Source organism: Salvia splendens, chromosome 20, assembly GCF_004379255.2.
Source record: "Salvia splendens isolate huo1 chromosome 20, SspV2, whole genome shotgun sequence".
In the NCBI taxonomy this organism is placed as follows: Eukaryota; Viridiplantae; Streptophyta; class Magnoliopsida; order Lamiales; family Lamiaceae; genus Salvia; species Salvia splendens.
In genome coordinates, this window is record NC_056051.1 from 22,078,511 (window position 1) to 22,098,217 (window position 19,707).

Consider the following 19,707-nt stretch of genomic DNA (forward strand, 5'->3'; position numbering starts at 1 on the left):
AGCGCTTGCTACCATCAGCTTCACCTTTGATTCGATAGACCCACTTGCAATGCAATGCCTTTTTCCCTTTAGGAAGTTCCACAAGCTCCCATGTGCCATTTAGGAGAAGAGAGGCAAACTCGTCATCCATGGCAATTTTCCACCTTCGTTTATCAGGGCCTTCTCCTGCCTCTGCATAACACTCGGGCTCACCACCATCAGTAAGTAACAAATAAAAATTAGAGGGCGAGTACCTATCAGGTGCACGTCGCTCTCTAGTTGATTTAGGCAGCGGAATAGTCGGTGGTGGAGTGCTTGGTCTTCTTCAAGCACCTCTCAGCATTCTGACTCTCCTTGCTCCCACTCGAATTTGAGATGTCTAGCTCGACCACTTGTGGCTCAGAACTGCTGGGACTTGACGCCTCCAATCTATCCTTGTACAATACCTGTTCATTGAAGATGACATCTCTACTGCGAATAACCTTACGGTTCTGCTCATCCCAGAGTCTATAACCGAACTCATCGCCTCCATAACCAATGAACGTACACTTAATAGATTTAGCATCCAACTTACTTCTCTCAACGGAACTAACATGAGCATAAGCAACACAACCAAAGATGCGTAGGAAAGATAGATTTACCTCTTTTCCTGTCCAAACCTCCTCGGGTATCCGAAACTCCAAGGGAACTGATGGACCTCTATTAATTAGGAATGCAGCTGTGTTGACTGCATCTGCCCAAAAACTCTTTGGCAATCCACTTTTCAACCTCATGCATCTTGCTCGCTCATTCAACGTTCTGTTCATGCGCTCTGCGATTCCATTCTGCTGTGGAGTTCCTTTCACAGTTTTCTCCATGCGGATTCCATTCTCGGCGCAGAATTCCTTGAACTTGCAAGTTCATATTCTCCTCCATTATCGGATCTTAGACACTTCACCTTCATCCCAGTTTCAGTTTCAACAAGGGCTTTCCATTTTCTGAAAGCGTCAAACGCATCGGATTTACTATTCAGAAATAAACCCATAGCTTTCGAGTAGAGTCGTCGATGAAAGTCATATAATATTCAGAGCCTCCTAGGGACTTTACAGGTGCTGGTCCCCATAGATCAGTGTGGACCATCTCAACTTCTGTGTCTTCAATTTTCTGCCTCCTCTTGAGAAACTCACCCTTTTCTGTTTCCCAAACACGCAATCCTCGCACAGGCCAACTTCAACAGTTTTCAAGCCAGGCAGTAGTAAACCTCTTGAGCACATTATCTTCATCCCTTTCTCGCTCATGTGGCCAAGACGACAGTGCCACAAATCTGCATTATTTGCCTCACTTGCAATATCAATGCAATCTTTGGAGTTAGTTGTGGTATACAACGTACCCTCCTTCTTACCTCGAGCTACTATCATAGCTCCCTTGGTAATCTTCCAATTGTTGCAGCCAAACGTCACGGTGTACCCTTCTGCATCAAGCTGCCCAATCGAAATCAAACTTCTCTGCATCCAGGAATGTGTCTGACTCCATTCAGTTTTATTACGGATCCATTGGACGTCACTACCTTCACGTTTCCCTTTCCCACGATATCTAAGGGCTCGTCATCAGCCAGATGTACCTTCCTAAAATCGCGAGAAACGTAGTCTTCCATTATCTCCACATTGCTGCAGGAGTGAAACGACGCCCCAGAATCCAATACCCACGATTCCATCGGACTACTGACGCTCAAGACCAACGCCTCGCCATCGTCATCAGACATGGTAGCGTTTGCTGTCTTGTCCTTCTGATCCTTATTCTTATACTTCTTCGGTGCCTCACATTGATTTCTAAAATGTCCAAACTCATCACAATTCCAGCATTTAACTTTATCCAAATCCTTCTTGGATTGACTCCTTCCTCTGGAATTTGATCTTCCACGATTTTGCTTTCCCTTCGATCTGTCTCTATTATGTATTCAGTGCTGATCCCGAAGTAGAAGATCCTGATTCTCTTCGGCGAACTTCCTCACCAATCATCAGATCTCTTACTCTGTCAACTGTTAGTTTTGTCTCTGCAGCAGTAACTGCTGTCACTGTGCCAGCCCAACTCTCAGGCAGAGACGATAGCAAAATCAGGGCACGAATTTCATCATCGAATTTTATATTAACCGAGTTCAGTTGCGAAGTAATCATGTTGAACTCGTTGAGATGTTGTTGCACCAGCTTTCCCTCTTGCATTCTAAATTAAACAATCGTCTACTCAGATGTACATTGTTTGCCGTTGATGGTTTCTGATACATGTCCTCCAAGATCTTTATCATCTCCTTTGTCGACTTTGCTGCAGTCGTGTGATAAGCCACATCCTTGGACAACGATAGCCTAATCGCGCTCATCGCTTTTCTGTCCAGCAGCTCCCACTCCTCATGTTCCATCTTTTCGGGTTTGGTTTTTAAAGGCTTCCAGAGATCTTTACCGTACATGTAATCCTCAATCTGCATCTTCCAAAATTCGAAATTAGATCCATCGAACTTCTCTACAGCAATTTTCTCGTCGATCCCCATCGTGATTTCTGCCTCTTAAACCTTAGGCTCTTGATACCAGTTGTTGGGAAATAAACACAGGCAATCACGAATATGAAAGAGAATGAACACAAGAAGTGTTTTTACCTAGTTCGATACAATGTGTATCTACGTCTGGGGGCGATGCCAAGCCAGGGATTTCACTATAAATTCAGGATGATTTAACAATGAGGGAGCACCTCTATTTATAAGTAACTAGAGAGCCCTAATTCTAGTCAAACTAGGAAACATATTCCATAAGGAAATATCTTTTAAGGAATAAATCTATCACAAGGAAATATACTTCAAGAAAACAAATCCTAAACATGGTAGGAGATATTAGGCTCCATAATTAACAGAAAGTAATATTAATCTAAAATATTTCAAACTAAATGAATATTCTCTATTTGAAAGAAAAACCTAATTTCTTTATTTTTTATTTTTAATTAATAAAAGAATTTAAATTTAAAAGCATGAAAAACGAAAAGATAAATGACAAAATTATATACTCCAATGAAGTTGGAAAAGAAAATAATGTTGACATGTAAAAATTGATAGGTAGGGCAGAAAATGAAATTAAAAACATAGAGTAACACGAAAACTGAAACGCTTGCAGATTCAGAAAAGAAAAATTAAGAAAAAAAAACAAACCACCATCGCTTCAGATCTAAGAGAACGGTATTTTCAAATACACTCGACATTCACCTCACCAAACCAGCCGTTCAATCGGGTGAGAATCAATTCGATCATTTCCTACTATGTTCAACGATATTTTGAAATCTGATTTTTCTCAATTCGCTAACATATTGAATTGAATAATTCACTCATTTTTTTCTCCTATTGTTTGGGGTTTGCAGAGTGGCGATCTGTTTAATCTAATGACTATAGGTAGCTGTTAGCAACATATTGAATTGGATTGGATGGAAAAAAACAAGAACCGGACCGACATGTTGGCTGCCGGACGGAAAAAGGTAACTGATTCATTCATTTCCTGAGCAATTTTTTTAATGAATGTTGCATATACAGGGGAATAGGAGATTTATTTTAAGGTTTAATTTGAGGAAATGGATGGGAACGAAGTAAATATGCGTAGAATGTTAAACCTCAGTCACATGTGATTATCTTTGTGGAAGTATGAACTTAACTTTATGCTGGTTTGGAGCTTTATACGTATTGTTTGTTATAAATTGAATTATTTTTTTCCTGAAACATGTTACTATTAATTTTGCTAGCTTTCATTAAGAGAAGCGTTTTGGCAGCAGATATAGGATAAACGCATATTTATGTGCTTTGTGTTTGGAGGAAGTTTGTGGGCATTGGCTGTGCCGTGCTTAGAGCACGTTGCCAGTGCTCGATTCTGGCCCACAGCATATTGAATTAGGAAAAGTAGGTGAATACTGTAATACTGAATACTCAAGGAACTGATGCTCAGTAGTTTTGGGTAGTGTGAAAGAGCATATGAATACTGTAGTGCTTAAGCAACTAGTACCCAAGGGCTATGAATGCCTTATATTCACATTATGTGGTTGGTGAATGGTGAATGGCTTTTGTTTCTGTCTACTTTGAAACTACCTCTTTCACCATTTTAGATTATTTGCACAATCCATCCAGTTAAGTGTTGAGGAATTCTTCTGATTGTTGTGTTACTCTTTTGGAAAATATTATCAGTGTTCACTTTTTTGTCAAAATTTGTCATCCTTTTTCAAAAAACTGGATTGGCATCTAAAACCTTATAGTTATCCATAGTTAATAGGGTGCTAGCTTTACTACTAGTGGTGGTTTGATATGCTCAGAGTCCAGGATAATATTCTGAGTTATGGTGTATAAAACAATCATTTTAAAATGTTTTAACTTCTTAGGTTAATAATGGAAGTGCAGCGAAATATTATATTTCTACTAATTGTAGATCATCTAGTTCTAAAAAATGTTCAACTATTATTATCGTGTACTTATTACAATCTCTTGTGGTGATATGCTTCGTCATATGTCAGCTTCAACAGTTCAGGCAAAAGAAGGATAATAAAGGAAATAATAGCAAGCCATCGGGTAAAGGTGGTAAATCTGGGAGTGATAAGACGGCAGGCACAGTTTCTGAAGCAGCTGGAGAATTATCCAATCATGATACAGGTGATACTGTTGACGTTTCAGAGTCAAGTTCCGGAGTGGTTGCAGAGGCAAGTGATACAGCTACTGGTATATCCAAGCATGATGTAACACGAGATGCTTCCAATGACGCAGCAGTACAACAGCTACATGATGATGATGGACAGAGATCCAAGCATGATGCAGAAGATAGTACCGCTTTACCAGAGTCAATTCCTAGAGTGGAAACAGTGGCAAGTGATGCTGCTTCTAGAGTAGATCCAGTCACAAGTGAAAGTCCTGTTTCTAATAAAGATACTTCAGCAAAGGGTAAAGTTGGAATAGCATGTCTTTTGGATGTTGCCGGATTTCCATCAGAGGGATCAAAAACAGATAACACTAGCGATGGGCATGATGTAGATATTAGGGCTTCTCCGGAGGATGGATCATCTTCTCTGGTTCTTGAGGACACAACCATTTATGTCCCAGCTATGGTTTTAGAAGAGAGGTTAGGAGATTCCAATTTACTTTTGCCCACTGATTTTTCATCAGGACTGGAGAGGGAGCATGGGGAAGAGCAGGTAACAGATGTAGGTTTGTGCCTTCACTCTTGATACTCTACAATTTACTCATTTTGCCTCTTCATTGTTGTTAGAGTTTAAAGTCTGTATAATATTTTGGTAGGGGCAATGCAGGAAGTTGGCGGTTCCGGTGGAAATGAAACTGATGACCGCATGGTGATTTTTCTTAATGGAGATAGCAATCCTCCTACAGATGATGCTAGTGATTCTATTGCAGAAAGGACAGCTGATTCAGGGAATAGGTTTGCGGAGGAGAATTTCTCTGTTGCCACACAACTCAGCAAGATTGACGATGCATCATTGACTGATTCTGTTGCCAACTATGCTGGAGAAAATGAAGAGCCCCGTGATCATTCTTTTGGCACTTCTCCTTTAACTGAGTCCTCAATGATGTCAACATCTGTGGCAATGGGTCATGAGAGAGATGTCACATCATTTGGTCCAAATGATGAGAAACCAGAGGCAGTTAATTTATTAGATACAGAAGGTTCTCAAGCAAATTCTGGATTTTTTGAGGTAGAAAGATCTTACAAGGTTAAAAGTAACGGTAAGGAAAATTTCTTAGCATGTAAACACATAGACCTGTCGTCGATTTTGGATGGAGGTGTAGTCAAACTTTCCCAGCTTGCAGAAATTTTACAGGTACTTGATCAAGATGAATTCAGGTACATATTCATGTCAAGAGAATCATCAGCTGAGAAACCTAGAAATGCAGATAAGAGTCAAGCTACTGATGGTGTCATTCATGATTCTTTTGAGAGGCTCAAAGAACATTTGTATATGACAAGTTTGTCAAAGGATGCGTGTTATTTACAACTGTCTGAGCATCTAAAGGGGATTGATGGAATTGCAGTGAACTCTTCACTTGTTGAAGTCGAAGGGAAAAATGATACAATTGCCAAAGAAATTGTGCAGTGCAGAAATGAGCTCCAGGAGGCTTTATCAGAGAAGGTTAGAACTTGAGAAGCAGCTTCAGTTATCAAGATCTGAGGCTGATGTTTTTGCTGCTAAAGTTAATGAATTGCAGAATAAATTAGAAATGACACCAGGAGAAATATCAGGCATATTATCTGAGCTAGTTGAGTGCAGGAATTTGGTACAAGCCTTGCAATCTGAAAATGAAAACTTGAATGTAAGTTTCAAAGTGATGATCGAAGAAAAAAACAAACTTTCACAGGAGAGTAGAAATGTTTTGCTGGAGAATGAAAAAATCACTGAGGAATTATATCAGCACAGAGTTTCTTTAGAGTCATTCCAGACTTTAATACAAGATTACAGGAAAAGACTCGAGCAGGAAAATTATGGCCTGATCAGTGAGAATAGTAAATTACTTGCTGGCCTGGCAGAGTGTCAGAATACAGTGGAAGTTCTAAGGGTGGAAAACAAAAACTTGAATGAGATTTTGACATCTTTATCAGAAGAAAGAAAAAAATTTGATGAGGAAAAAGTATCGATGGACCATCAGATTGGAAAAATGTCGGAAGAATCAGTTAACTGCAAAGAATTGATTCTAACTCTTCAGACGGAGATTATCAACCTTAATGAAGCATATGAGATCCTTATCTGAGGAGAAGAGCAAGCTTGAAGAAGAGCATAATACAATTTTCAGTGAGTATGAAAAGCAATATCACAAGTTAGTGGAGTTCAATGTTCTAGAAACTGTTCTGCTAGCAGAATGCTGTAAGGCTGTGAAGAATCTAAAAGAAGCCAGAACTTCCATTAAGCATTACACTGAAGAAAATATATCCCTCAATGCTGATTTAGAGTTTCACAGGATCAAACTAAAAGATATAGATTGTCAGAAAAACTCATCTCAGTTTGATGAAGTTGAAAGTCAGATGTTAAGAATGATACTGGTGTGTTGCATGAGTCCAAATCTCATCAGTCATCTAGTAGACAGATGAAATTGGATATTTACAGTGACACCTTTGGATTTTTAGCACTAAAAAGGAATTTGGAGGAAGCAGGAGTTTTTAATGCAGAAACTTGAGAGGGAAATTGAAAGTATGCACTTAGAATCATCATCTTTGAGTAGATCAACAGATGCTGTTTCCCCTGGAGTGTCACAATTGATTCAAACTTTTGAGCCAAAAGGTTACACAGAGAAGGATGGCCAAGATCCAGAGAAATCCCCTTCATCTGAAGGCCACACTACTGAAGATTCACACATGAGGACCAAAGTGGTTGCACAAATTCTCAAGATATTGCTCGAGAATTAGTAAGTGATGCTGAGGAAGCCAGTGAATTTTATAGAGTTAAGCAAAGCAGAGTACTGGCTAATGCTGCTGGAACAGACTTGAGCAAGTATGATGCGTTGGAAGAGCACAATGATCAATTACAGGAAGCAAACATAGAGCTTATGGTTTTTTATGAGGCTATGAGAGAGCTTATCCATCATGGGTGTTGCAAAAGAGAGTGAACTTCTTGGTCTATGTGATGCCATGCAGAAGCAAGAAGCTGTTCTAAAATTAGAGAACCATAATCTTCAAGAGAAGATGAATGACTTACAAGGTCATATTAACGAGCTGCAGGTTCAATTGGAGGGACATTGTAGAGACTCGGATGAGATGACTTCTTCAATTTCCAATCAATTGCAAGCACTCCAATCAGAAGTGTCTGAAAGAGAATTGATTCTCCAAGAAGAACAGAGTTCTGTTGCGGCTCAGATTCTTCAGGACTGTTTGCCAAGCTGGATTCTACTGCCAATAATATTTCTGCCAACCCATTGCCTACTGGAAATAGCAACCCCTGATATTGTTGGCTCTGTTGCTGCTTCTGTTGATGGTGCCTGCATAGTGATTCAGGGTCTGCATGGACAACTTGAGGCTGCTCAAAGTGAATTTCAAGAAATGTCACACAAAACTGATGTAGCTCTGAGCATTCTGCATAGACTTTACAGTGAACTTGTGAGGACTTTATTTGGGTGTGACCCAGATGCAGCTAACGAAAGTCATGGCTGATGGTAAAAGGCTGGATCTTTTACATCCTAATATTTTTGATGCCCTATTGAACCAATTGAAAAAAACTTTGTAGTGAGAGATTGGAGCTTCAGTCTGCAAATACACAACTCGGTTCACAGATGACTAACACAGCTAGGGAGACTGATGAACTGCAAAAGTTATATCTAAAATCAGATACTGTTCTCAAGTTAATTGATGAGATCGAACAATCAGTGAAGTTGGAGAGGCCAGCTGTGTGTGGAGATGAACCTGCCTCACTCCTGGAGTCTCTGATTCATCTACTCATTCAGAAATGCAGAGAAACTGGTCAGGGCTCAAGCTTATGTGCATCTCTAGAAATGCATGTACATGATTTGCAGGGTGAAGTGGAACGCTTGAACTTTGTTCTTATGGAATATGGAAATGAGAACCTGGTTTTAAGCACAGTCTGAAGAGTGCGCAAGAGGTTGTTATTGCTCTCAATTCTAAAGTGCAAGAGAAAATTGCTGAGCTAGAACTGTCTGAGCAGCGATTATCGTCCCTTAGAGAGAAGTTAGGTATAGCAGTTACAAAGGGGAAAGGCCTTATTTCACAACGCGAGAGTCTTAAGCAATCATTAGCTGAAACGTCCAAGGAACTGGAGAAATGTTCGCAGGAATTACTATCTAAAGATGCAAGGCTTCATGAAGTTGAAACAAAAGTAAAAGTCTACGCTGAGGCAGGTGAGCGCATGGAAGCCCTGGAATCTGAGCTCTCCTATATTCGCAACTCAGCTACTGCACTAAGAGAGTCATTTCTGCTTAAGGATTCTGTCCTACTGAGAATAGAAGAGATTCTAGAAGATTTAGAGCTTCCAGAGAACTTCCACTCCAATGATATAATTGATAAGATTGTCTGGTTGGCAAAAATGGTTGGAAATCACTCCTTGCCTCCTGGTGAATGGGATCACAGAAGCTCAGCTGAGGGAGGTTCATATTCTGATACTGGTTTTGGTAGTTCAGATGGCTTGAAAGAAGATATGAGAAGAAGATATGAAGAACTGCAAAACAGATTTTACGGGTTAGCTGAGCAAAATGAGATGCTTGAACAGTCATTAATGGAAAGGAACAACCTTGTGCAGCGGTGGGAAATTTTTTTGGACACAGTAGATATGCCATCTCATCTGCGATCTGGGGAGTCTGATGATAAGATTCAGTGGTTGGGAAGTGCACTATCAGAGGCACAAAACCGTTCTTATTCTCTCCAGCAGAAGATTGATAACTTGGAGACTCTTTGTGGATCCCTAAGTGCTGATGTTGAAGATTCACAAAGAAGAACATCTGAGCTTGAGGCAGCCTTCCATCAGGCTTGCTCAGAAAAAGAAATCCTAACAAAGGACTTGGAGATACTGAGACAAGAAAATGATGAAAGCATAAAAAGAATAGCTGATTTTTCTCTTAGAAATGAGAATCTTCAGAATGAATCAAGTTTGTTGCAAGCACAGAAACTTCTGTTGGAGGAAGATAAGGATCACATTGAGGATGTAATAAGAAGACTGAAGGAAATGGTTAAGAATGCTCTTCAGGATTCTTGTCCTGAAGATGTGGTACTTGATCAGGAGGGGGTTGAATATTTTGAAGAAATATTGAGGAAGCTTGTAGAGGAACATAAAACACTATCATCTGGCAACCTTGTTAATGTGGATTCTACTGATGTGCACATCACTGGAAAGGAGGAGCTGTCTAACCCTTCCAGAGATTTTGAAGAGCAGGATGTCACGACTTTGAGCAAAAAACTAGATGAATCTATGGGTGAGCTAATGAGCTTGAAGGAGGAGAAAGATGGATACATGCAGACGAATCAATCCCTGGTCCGTGAATTGCAGGAGCTGGAATTAAAAAAGAAAGAATTGGAAGAGCTTCTTAACCAAGAAGAGCGAAAATCAGCTTCTTTGAGAGAGAAGTTAAATATTGCTGTTAGAAAAGGTAAGTCCTTGGTGCAACAGCGAGATGGCATGAAGCAATCAATCGAAGAACTGAATGCTGAGGTTGAGCGCCTCATGTCTGAGAGCAAGCACACTGACAAAACTATTTATGAGTATGAGGAACATATCAAGAACTTATTGGCTACCAGCGACAGGGTACAGGTGGTGGAATCTGAAAATAGTTTCCTCAGGGATCGTCTGGCAGAAACTGAACGCTATATGCAGGAGAAAGAGGGTAGCTGGAACAGTATTTTGAATTCTCTGGGTGAAATAGATGTTGGATTTGAAATTAATTCTGTAAATCCAGTTGAGAGGATCACAGAAATAGGCAAGTACTTGCATGGTCTACATGGTCGAATGGATTCCCTTGAACAAGATTCAAGAAAATCTAAACGAGCAGCTGAACTACTGCTTGCAGAGTTGAATGAAGTTCAGGAAAGGAATGATGGTCTTCAAGATGAACTAGCAAAAGTTGTTGATGAGCTTTCAGAAGTTTCCAGGGAAAAAGATTTAGCTGAAAATGCCAAACATGAAGCTGTTGCACACATTGAAAAACTGTCTTATTTACACTCGGAGGAAAAGGAGAGACAGATGTCTGAAATTACGGTTTTAAAATTTGGTGTGGACAACATGAAAAATGACCTTTCTGCAATTGACAAAGAACTGGGGGATGCTCTTTCCAAAGATTTGGAAGTTCTGTACAACGTGAAGGCTACAATGAAATCATTTTTTGATTTAGATGTCGTTCCTGATCTGGGTGCTCTATTTCCTGGCAGCTTACCTGGGGTCACATTGTCTACAAAATCAGAGAACAAGGTAAACTGATTATGTTATCACACTCTTATATGCCCATAGATAATATTGATGGCCATTTGAAACAATATTCCCTTTCCTGAATGTTCCATACAAAAGCAGCGTTTGTGTCGTAAGATGTGATGCGCTGGCCTCCTGTAAGTATTATGTTTTCAACGTGAACAAATGTCTTATTTTATTTTCTATGTTATACGGTGTTTCTGGTTGAACTTTTGCTTCGGGAAATGAAAATCATTGTGTTCTTGAAGACGGAATTATAAACTGTGTTCGAGGTGGGGTCAGGTTAGAGGATATATTTTTTCTGCACTAATAAAAGAGGAAGCTCAAGCAAGAGAAGTGATTTCCTTGGTATTACCATAGTTGAGAAAAACAGTATAGGGCAGGGTGCTTTTCCTTTGGATGATTTTGTTTCAGTCTTGTCCTTCATGTTTGGGCATGGCATCTATGTCTGACAAATGACACCTGCAAGTTTCTTGTTAATCCTGACAGTTCTGTCTCTCGAGTTTCTGACTGTGTATTAGATGTCTGAGCTTAACATTGTATTTCACCTGCAGGTTTTTATGACCCAAATTGATTCTATCTGGGAGCGAATTCACGAGCATTCACGTTTATTACAAGAAGAATCGTCTCGCTTATCTGAAGTAGTCATGAATGTTCATAGAGAGTATACTTCTGAGAAGGAGTTCTATGAATCTGTGAAGAGAGATGCTGAGCATTTTCAGTCAATTGACAAAGAGAAGGAGTCAAAATTGCATATCTTGCATGGAAACATTTCATTGTTGTTTGAAAGCTGTGCTAGTGCAATTTCAAGACTCGGAAACTGGAAGGAACATATGGTTGAAAATGCCTTGGCATCTAGATCTCCACAGAGGAACTTAAATTCTCAAAATCAAATTGGAGGAAATATTTCTGTTGGCGATGCAAGCATCTTCAATGTGGAAAGCATTAGGAGCATGTGCGACAAACTATCACTGGTTGTGGGGGATTCCATAAGCATGCATACTAATGAGTTGGGCAGAGTGATGGAAGTTGGGCAGAGTGAGATGAAGAGTACCATAATGAATTTACAGAATGAACTTCAAGAGAAGGATATCCAGAAAGAGAAAATTTGCAAGGAACTTGTAGGTCAGATAAAGGAAGCTGAAACTAATGCAAAGAATTATTTACTTGATCTTCAGCAAGCAAGGGTAAAGCTAGATGCTTCACAGAGACAATTGGATGTACTGGGTGAGGAGCGCAAGTTGTTGGAACAGAGAGTGAAAGAACTCCAAGTTAATGAAACTAATGCCTTAGATTTGCAGCAGAAAGTCAACTCACTGACAGATGCACTAGCTGCAAAAGTACAAGGTCAGTTATATGCTATATTTAGCTTCTATGTGGATCACTAAGTTCTTTTGTAAAGATCCCATTCTAATTGTTCATTGTACTGCTGCAGAATGTGAGGGGCTGATGCAAGCCCTTGATGAAGAGGAGACGGAAATGGAAAACCTTGCAAACAAGATTGTGGGGTTTGAAAATGAGTTGCATCAAAAGAACAAAGACTTGGAGAACCTTGAAGCGTCTCGTGCTAAAGCTTTAAAGAAGCTTTCTGTCACCGTGAGCAAGTTTGATGAACTTCATTATCTCTCTGAAAATCTCCTATCTGAGGTTGAGAAACTCCAATCCCAGCTGCAAGAGAAAGATGGAGAGATTTCTTTCCTTAGGCAAGAGGTTACTAGGTGCACTAATGATGCACTAGCTGTCACACAGATGAGCAAGAAGAGTTCTGATGAGATTCGGGAGTTGCTTGCTTGGCTTGATTCCTCGATATCTCATGTACAGGTCAATGATGTAACTATTGATTATTCGAATCACCTGATCGACGAATATAAAGAGGTATTACAGAAGAAGATTTTGGACTTGATATCTGAGTTGGAGAATCTTCGTGCGACGACCCAGAACAGAGATATAATGTTGCAAGAAGAGAGAATTAAAGTGGATGAATTAACACAAAAAGAACAGCATCTGAAGAACTCATTGCGTGAAATGGAATCTCAACTATTTGTGCTCCAAGGTGTTGGGGGTTCTGATAAAGCTACAAAATCTAGTTCAGAGATTGTGGAGGTTGAACCAACGGTATGCTGCATAGTTATTTTGCTATTGTCTTGTTCTAATTGCCTTAATTTTCCCTCTTAATATGATGTCTGTTGCTAGAATGACATGATTAAGTCTGCATATGATGCATGCTGTATATAGGAAGTATGATATGCTTTTCATCTCTAGTTATATATCAGTTCAGGATAACATAGTATAGTAGTATATCAAATTGACTTGCTTTCATACCTCCATGAAAGAAATAGTACAATCTTAAGAGGGCTATAATTATGACAGTTAGAAAGAAGTCTTAAACCTGTATTGATGATATCCAATGTTGTTAAATGTCAGCCATATTGAATTTTGTCACTAATTTTCTTTCTTGCAGTCATCTATTTTTCTTTGATAAACTTTTTTTCCCTTTTCTTCTACGCTTTTCTGGTAGTTGGCATATTCATGTCCACAATGTATTGATTGCTGCAGACAAACAAATGGAAGTCTAGTGGGACCATTGCTCCGCAAGTTAGAAGCTTACGGAAACCAAATAATGATCAAGTTGCCATTGCAATAGATATGGATGGCAGTAGTCCGGGGCTGGAGGATGATGATGATGATGATAAAGGTAATATGATTTTGGCCAGTGGGCAATATAAGTGGCAAAAATAGAATTTGTAGGACCTCTTCAATGCTATTTTACTTATACTTATGTTGTCAATTCAGCTCACGGTTTTAAGTCGCTGACCACATCAAAAATTGTCCCACGATTTACAAGACCTGTCTCAAACATGGTTGATGGATTATGGTAAGCCTTAATATCAACTTGTACTTGTATTTTAAATGTATTATGCCTGTATTGATTTCTATTGGCATGTTGTTTCAGGATGTCCATCGACCGAGCCCTAATGAGACAACCTGCTTTACGTCTTGGTGTAATCCTCTATTGGGCTATAATGCATGCTATGCTTGCAACTTTTGTAGTCTGAGAACTGAACAACTGGTCAGTGCTGTCCCTCGTTCACTCTTTTAAGCATGTCTCAGACTCTATTGGAGTATCTAGTTTTTGTTAGCAATTCCATTGCTCCATGATATGAAAGCAATGGAGTCACATGATGCAACTAATTTCTTTAAGCATCAGGATATCTGAACTTGGCTTGCCTTTTCAATTTCACACCATCAATTCTCTCTCGGTAAACTTAGTTGTGCTGATGCGTTATTAGCCTCTTTTAATCCTGCAGGTCTCTGATCATTCTAGGTCAACATCACAGCTTCAGTTGTGACTGAGATAAGTTTATTAGCTTTTATACGTATAATCATCTAGGTCGCTCATTCTTTCGTCATTCGTGGACCAGGGAACTGTGATTTCCTCGCTTTTACAACACGAATCACAGATTGCTTGGTGTTTTTCCAATAAGAAGGGAAGTTATTATATGGGATTACAATACAGTAGAGATGCAGGTGATTGATTATAGTCGACAGAAGATATTCTTCTGTTTTGTCATGGCGAGACCGGCAATTCGCCTTTAGTTTTGTTCATTTTCTGTGGAATTGTTTTTTTTTTTTAATTTTAAATATTTGTACTGCATCACCCATATATTATAGCTCTAGTGCCTGATCATCAAAATGTTGTATTTGACACTTTCTGGGATTGGGATTGGGATTTTCCTCCCTGGTAATGTGGTATATACATATATCGTTTCAAAACGTTATTCTCACTGTGCTCAGCTGGAGTATAAAAATTAATGGAAAAACAACACACATATGAAACAAGTTGCAATTCTCAGTTGCAATTGATTGCGTTAATGAGTTAACAGGTTAGCAATTTAAGAAAAGTTAGTAATATAACACACCCCGTTGATATAGTTATACATAATGGAAATATTGTAACAGGTACGTAATACAAAATTTGCTTCATTATAATGCGGTTATACACCATGGGACATTATACTATTGAATCATTATGATGCATCAATATTCCAAATCAAAGGCTTTTTTCACATGAAATCGATTATCTTGTTAAATAAACTCAAATCAAAGGTTATTTTCGCATGAAAAATAATTACCAATTGCTATTCATGAAAGCACTTTGAAAAATTGCACTTCGTAAGTTTGTATGAGTAGGTGCGATCGAACTTACGGAGATACTCACGCTATTAACTATCGATCTTAATCATTTGATAGAACGAACACAATATATAAATGTTTCCCATAAAACGTGAAAGGCAAACAATCTCGATGACAATCTTGTCTTGGAAAAGTGGAAGTGTAAGTGAGGATTGCAAATGAAAAGTGATTGTGATCTCGAGAATGTACCTCAACCTTGTATCAAAGAAAATCTTGATCATCACAACTTTTGCAATGCGACTAAAATCAACGAAGATAAATTGTGGAAAAAAAATCACAAAGTTTGGTTAAAATTGAATTTGTTATACTAGTTATTACATTCGTGAAAAAAATTAGCTAAAATTGGGTCTAATATGGAAGTCAAGAAATCATACGCATTCGTCACTACACATGACTTAAATGATGCCGTACATACATAAATAAAACGACGTTGTTTAGTTGAAAAGTATCACTAGTTATTTGCATGTAAGCAACTTTATTCTTCAACATAATTTTTTCAATTGAATTTTTATGTAGCAAAACATACCAGAATTTTATCAAATTTCATATTTTTTTTTATAATTTTCCTATTATTATACGTATAAAATACTCCTTCCGTCCCGCTTTAGCAGTCCCAGTCACTTTTGAGCACTCGTTTTGTAAAAATGATAATAAATAGTTAAAGTGGATAAATGATAAAGTACAAGAGAGAATAACGTAGATAAGACTCTTCTCTATATTATTCTCTCTCTTACTTTACCATTTCTCTACATTAACTATTTATTATCATTTTTACAAAATGAGTGCATAAAAGTGACTGGGATTGCTAAAGCGGGACGGAGGGAGTAGGTACTTGTTGAGCTGAAAATGATATTAGCACTACATTTATTTTATTTTGAACAAATCTTCCTCGAAAGAAAATAGATAAAAATGGAAGAAGAGTGGGCATATTTAATTTGGGTCACGTGCGCAGAACGTGGAGATAACGGAAACGGCGCCAAAATATTCGGTAGCCATTTCCATCTTACACGTGCACATACCGAATGTTAACAATTTTCTGATATTTTTCCACAATTCCATTTATTCAGCCACTCATTTCCTTCTTTTCAGTATTAAAAAATGACTAATTGCATATTACAACGACTAAATGCAAATATAATATCAAATCCAATTTGCAATTACAATATTGTTTTCATAATTATGTACATTTATCACACTTTCAATTTACAGTTGTTCCATTCCTTAAATCAAGAAAGCAAATAAATTTGTTACAAAAATATTTGTTATGCAGGTCAACATACACCTTTTTCACTACCAAAATATGGAGTTCAAAAATTAAATTAAAACTAAAAATTGAATAAAAGTTTAATTATAACTAAAATTAATTATATACTAACGTTTAAAATCTTGGAGAATTAATGCCGTAGGTTTACTTTCATTTGAATTCTCTCTCTCCTCTCTCTATGTGTTCAGTTTCCATTCACTGCACGGTTAGTTAATGACTGACAAAATAGCTGTTTCATATATTTTGCAGCTACTTATTGACAAACCTTTTAATAACAAGTCAACTTCATACAAAATTAAGGTTCCACTTCATTCATGACAAGACATATCTCTCACAATTTGGGCTTTCCATAATGTCTCCCTCTAACGCAGTGGAGTTTGGCAAGAATTCTTGAATCTGCGCTTCCAATTTTCAAACCACAATCATTTCTTTAGCAAATAATGAAGAGGGCTTCCCTTTAATCTGGATGCATTCACCGTTTCACAACCATGGACTTCAAGAAACAGAAGCAAGTCAGGTAAAATCTCTGCACTCATTCTGTAGCTTTAGCTTGCATCCCATTTTCACAATTTATGCTAAGCATAAACATGTTTTTAGGTTCCAGAATGAGGAAAAAAGGAATCTTGATGAGAAAAATGGGGTTCACAGCCTTGAAAAGCAACTACCTGTGTACAAAAACTCAAAAACCCCATGGAAATCTGAAGGTGGATATGGGGAAAAGGGTCCCAAATTTGGTAGGTCTAAGGTTTTTCCAGAATGTCAAGAGCCAGAGAAAATAAGAATCTTGGATCCTGGAAGTGATGTTGTGTTGAAATGGAATAGGATTTTCTTGTGTTCTTGTTTGGTGGCACTCTTTGTGGATCCCTTGTTTTTCTATCTTCCTTCTGTGCTGAATCAGGGCTCTGGCACTTCTTCATGTATGCATATAGACCTGAATTTGGGGATAATTGTGACCTGTTTTAGGACATTGGCTGATGTGCTGTATCTGCTGCATGTGCTTATCAAGTTTAGGACAGCTTATGTTTCTCCTAGATCAAGGGTTTTTGGCAAGGGTGAACTTGTCATGGATCTTGATCAGATTGCAAAGAGGTATTTGAGGTCCGAGTTCTTCATCGATGCGATTGCAGCATTGCCTCTTCCTCAGGTAGCCTTAGTTTTCCTTTCTTGATAGCTCTTGGTGCCTTAATTTGGTTTAGTCAGTCAATTATGAAGTTTTAGTCCTAAATTAAGATCTATATTGTGAAAAGTCTTGCAAAACTGAGGGAGCTTTTGAGTGTTGTTTCAGTAATTGTGTGACATGGCATTAGAGAAAATGAGATAGCTGTAAAAAACATACAACTATTGAACTCTTATACTGAGCCTAATTTGGGGTGGTTGAATCAAATCATCGAATAGATATTTCGTTCTTGGTGAATTGTTGATGATGATTATGGAAGCCGTTTGAGTGTAGTGTTTGGTTTGTCCCTTTTATCCAGATTGTGATATGGACGATATTACCAGCGATCAGAAGCTCCCATGCTGATCATACGAACAATGCGTTGATACTGATTGTCCTGCTGCAGTACGTCCCGAGACTGTATCTGATCTTCCCCTTGAGTTCTCAAATCATCAAAGCTACTGGAGTAGTCACAAAGACAGCCTGGGCCGGTGCTGCATACAATTTGCTACTCTACATGCTTGCAAGTCATGTATGTCGATGCTTTGAACTTGCATTCATTTCTCTTTCAGTCGGATTCTCTCTGATATGATTTATCTGCTTTTGTTAGGTGCTGGGAGCTTCCTGGTACGTGCTGTCTATTCAACGACATGCTACATGTTGGAAGTCAGCTTGCACAGTCGAAATGAATACCACCGGCTGCTCTCTTGGCTTTCTGGATTGTAGTGCTTTGTACCACAGTGACAGAGAGAAATGGGTGAATAGCACGCACGTCTTCAGAAGATGCAATCCCGGTGATACTACCTACTTTAACTATGGCATTTTTGGAAATGCTGTTGCGAACAACGTTGTCTCATCTGATTTTGTGGAGAAATACTTCTACTGCTTATGGTGGGGCTTACAGAACTTGAGGTATTGAAAAACTGCACTGTCAAATGTTTTGAGACAAATTTCTGCACAAAATGAACTTGTAGTTCATTCTTTTAATCCAATGGAATTTGACTTGATAGTCGTTTGTGGTAGTTCGTATGGCCAGACATTGGCAACGAGCACGTTTATTGGTGAAACTCTGTTTGCTATACTCATTGCTATCTTTGGGCTTGTTCTGTTCGCTCATTTGATTGGAAATATGCAGGTATTCTGAGAATCCTTTGTGTGTTTTGTGTACTACTTTCAATCTTCTATTTTTATTTCATCGGTTTGTCATTTGTTTAGACCTATCTGCAATCGATCACTGTGAGGCTCGAGGAGTGGAGGCTTAAGCGAAGAGACACTGAGGAATGGATGAGGCATCGTCAACTACCACAAGATCTGCAGCAACGCATCAGGCGTTTTACACAGTACAAATGGCTAGCCACAAGGGGAGTTAACGAGGAATCCATCCTGCGTGGCTTGCCCACTGATCTCTGTCGTGACATCCAACGCCACCTCTGTTTAGACCTTGTTCGACGTGTAAGATATCCAATCTTGATATTTTCATCTGGATGTAAAATTCACAATGTAACGTTATCGTTGCCCGATTTCAGGTACCATTTTTCTCACAGATGGACAGTCAACTTCTAGACGCCATATGTGAGCGCCTAGTGTCGTCTTTAAGCACCCAGGGGACCTACATTGTTCGTGAAGGCGATCCTGTGACGGAGATGCTCTTCATTATCAGAGGGACGTTGGAGAGCTCAACCACCAACGGAGGGCGGACAGGATTCTTCAACTCGACCATATTGAGGCCGGGTGATTTCTGTGGGGAGGAGCTGCTTTCATGGGCTTTGCTGCCAAGGTCTACCCTAAACTTGCCCTCTTCGACTAGAACGGTTAGATCCCTTACCGAAGTGGAGGCGTTCGTGCTGAGAGCAGAGGACCTCAAGTTTGTTGCGAATCAGTTCAGACGTCTTCACAGCAAGAAACTGCAGCACACGTTCCGTTACTACTCCCACCACTGGAGGACGTGGGCAGCCTGCTTCATTCAGGTGGCCTGGCGACGACACAAGAAGAGAACCACCGCGAAGAGCCTAAGCATGAAAGAGTCCTTCTGTGTATCCGATGAGGGACATTATTCACATGATGAAAACGACAAAGAGGAGGATGAATCCGCTGCCTGCATCCCGTCTCAGCCAGCAATGCAGAGCCTTGGAGTAACGATACTGGCTTCTAGATTTGCTGCCAACACGAGGAGAGGAGCGCTCAAGGCGAAGAACGTGCAATTGCCCAAGCTTCAGAA

The 19,707-nt window shown here is 39.2% G+C and overlaps 1 protein-coding gene and 1 pseudogene across 1 annotated transcript; both read left to right on the plus strand.

Annotated features, from left to right (window-relative positions):
* The first annotated feature begins 3,113 nt into the window (after window positions 1-3,113).
* LOC121781670 lies at window positions 3,114-14,654 on the plus strand (annotated as a pseudogene).
* A 1,965-nt stretch (window positions 14,655-16,619) lies between these two features.
* Window positions 16,620-19,705, plus strand: LOC121781671 (probable cyclic nucleotide-gated ion channel 14; the record flags this gene model as incomplete). The annotated part of the gene is made up of 7 exons (XM_042179382.1): window positions 16,620-16,850; window positions 16,931-17,477; window positions 17,809-18,021; window positions 18,100-18,401; window positions 18,513-18,624; window positions 18,705-18,941; window positions 19,016-19,705. Coding segments are annotated over exons 1-7 (2,130 nt in total), but the record flags the coding sequence as incomplete, so codon positions are not given.
* Between the last annotated feature and the right edge of the window lie 2 nt (window positions 19,706-19,707).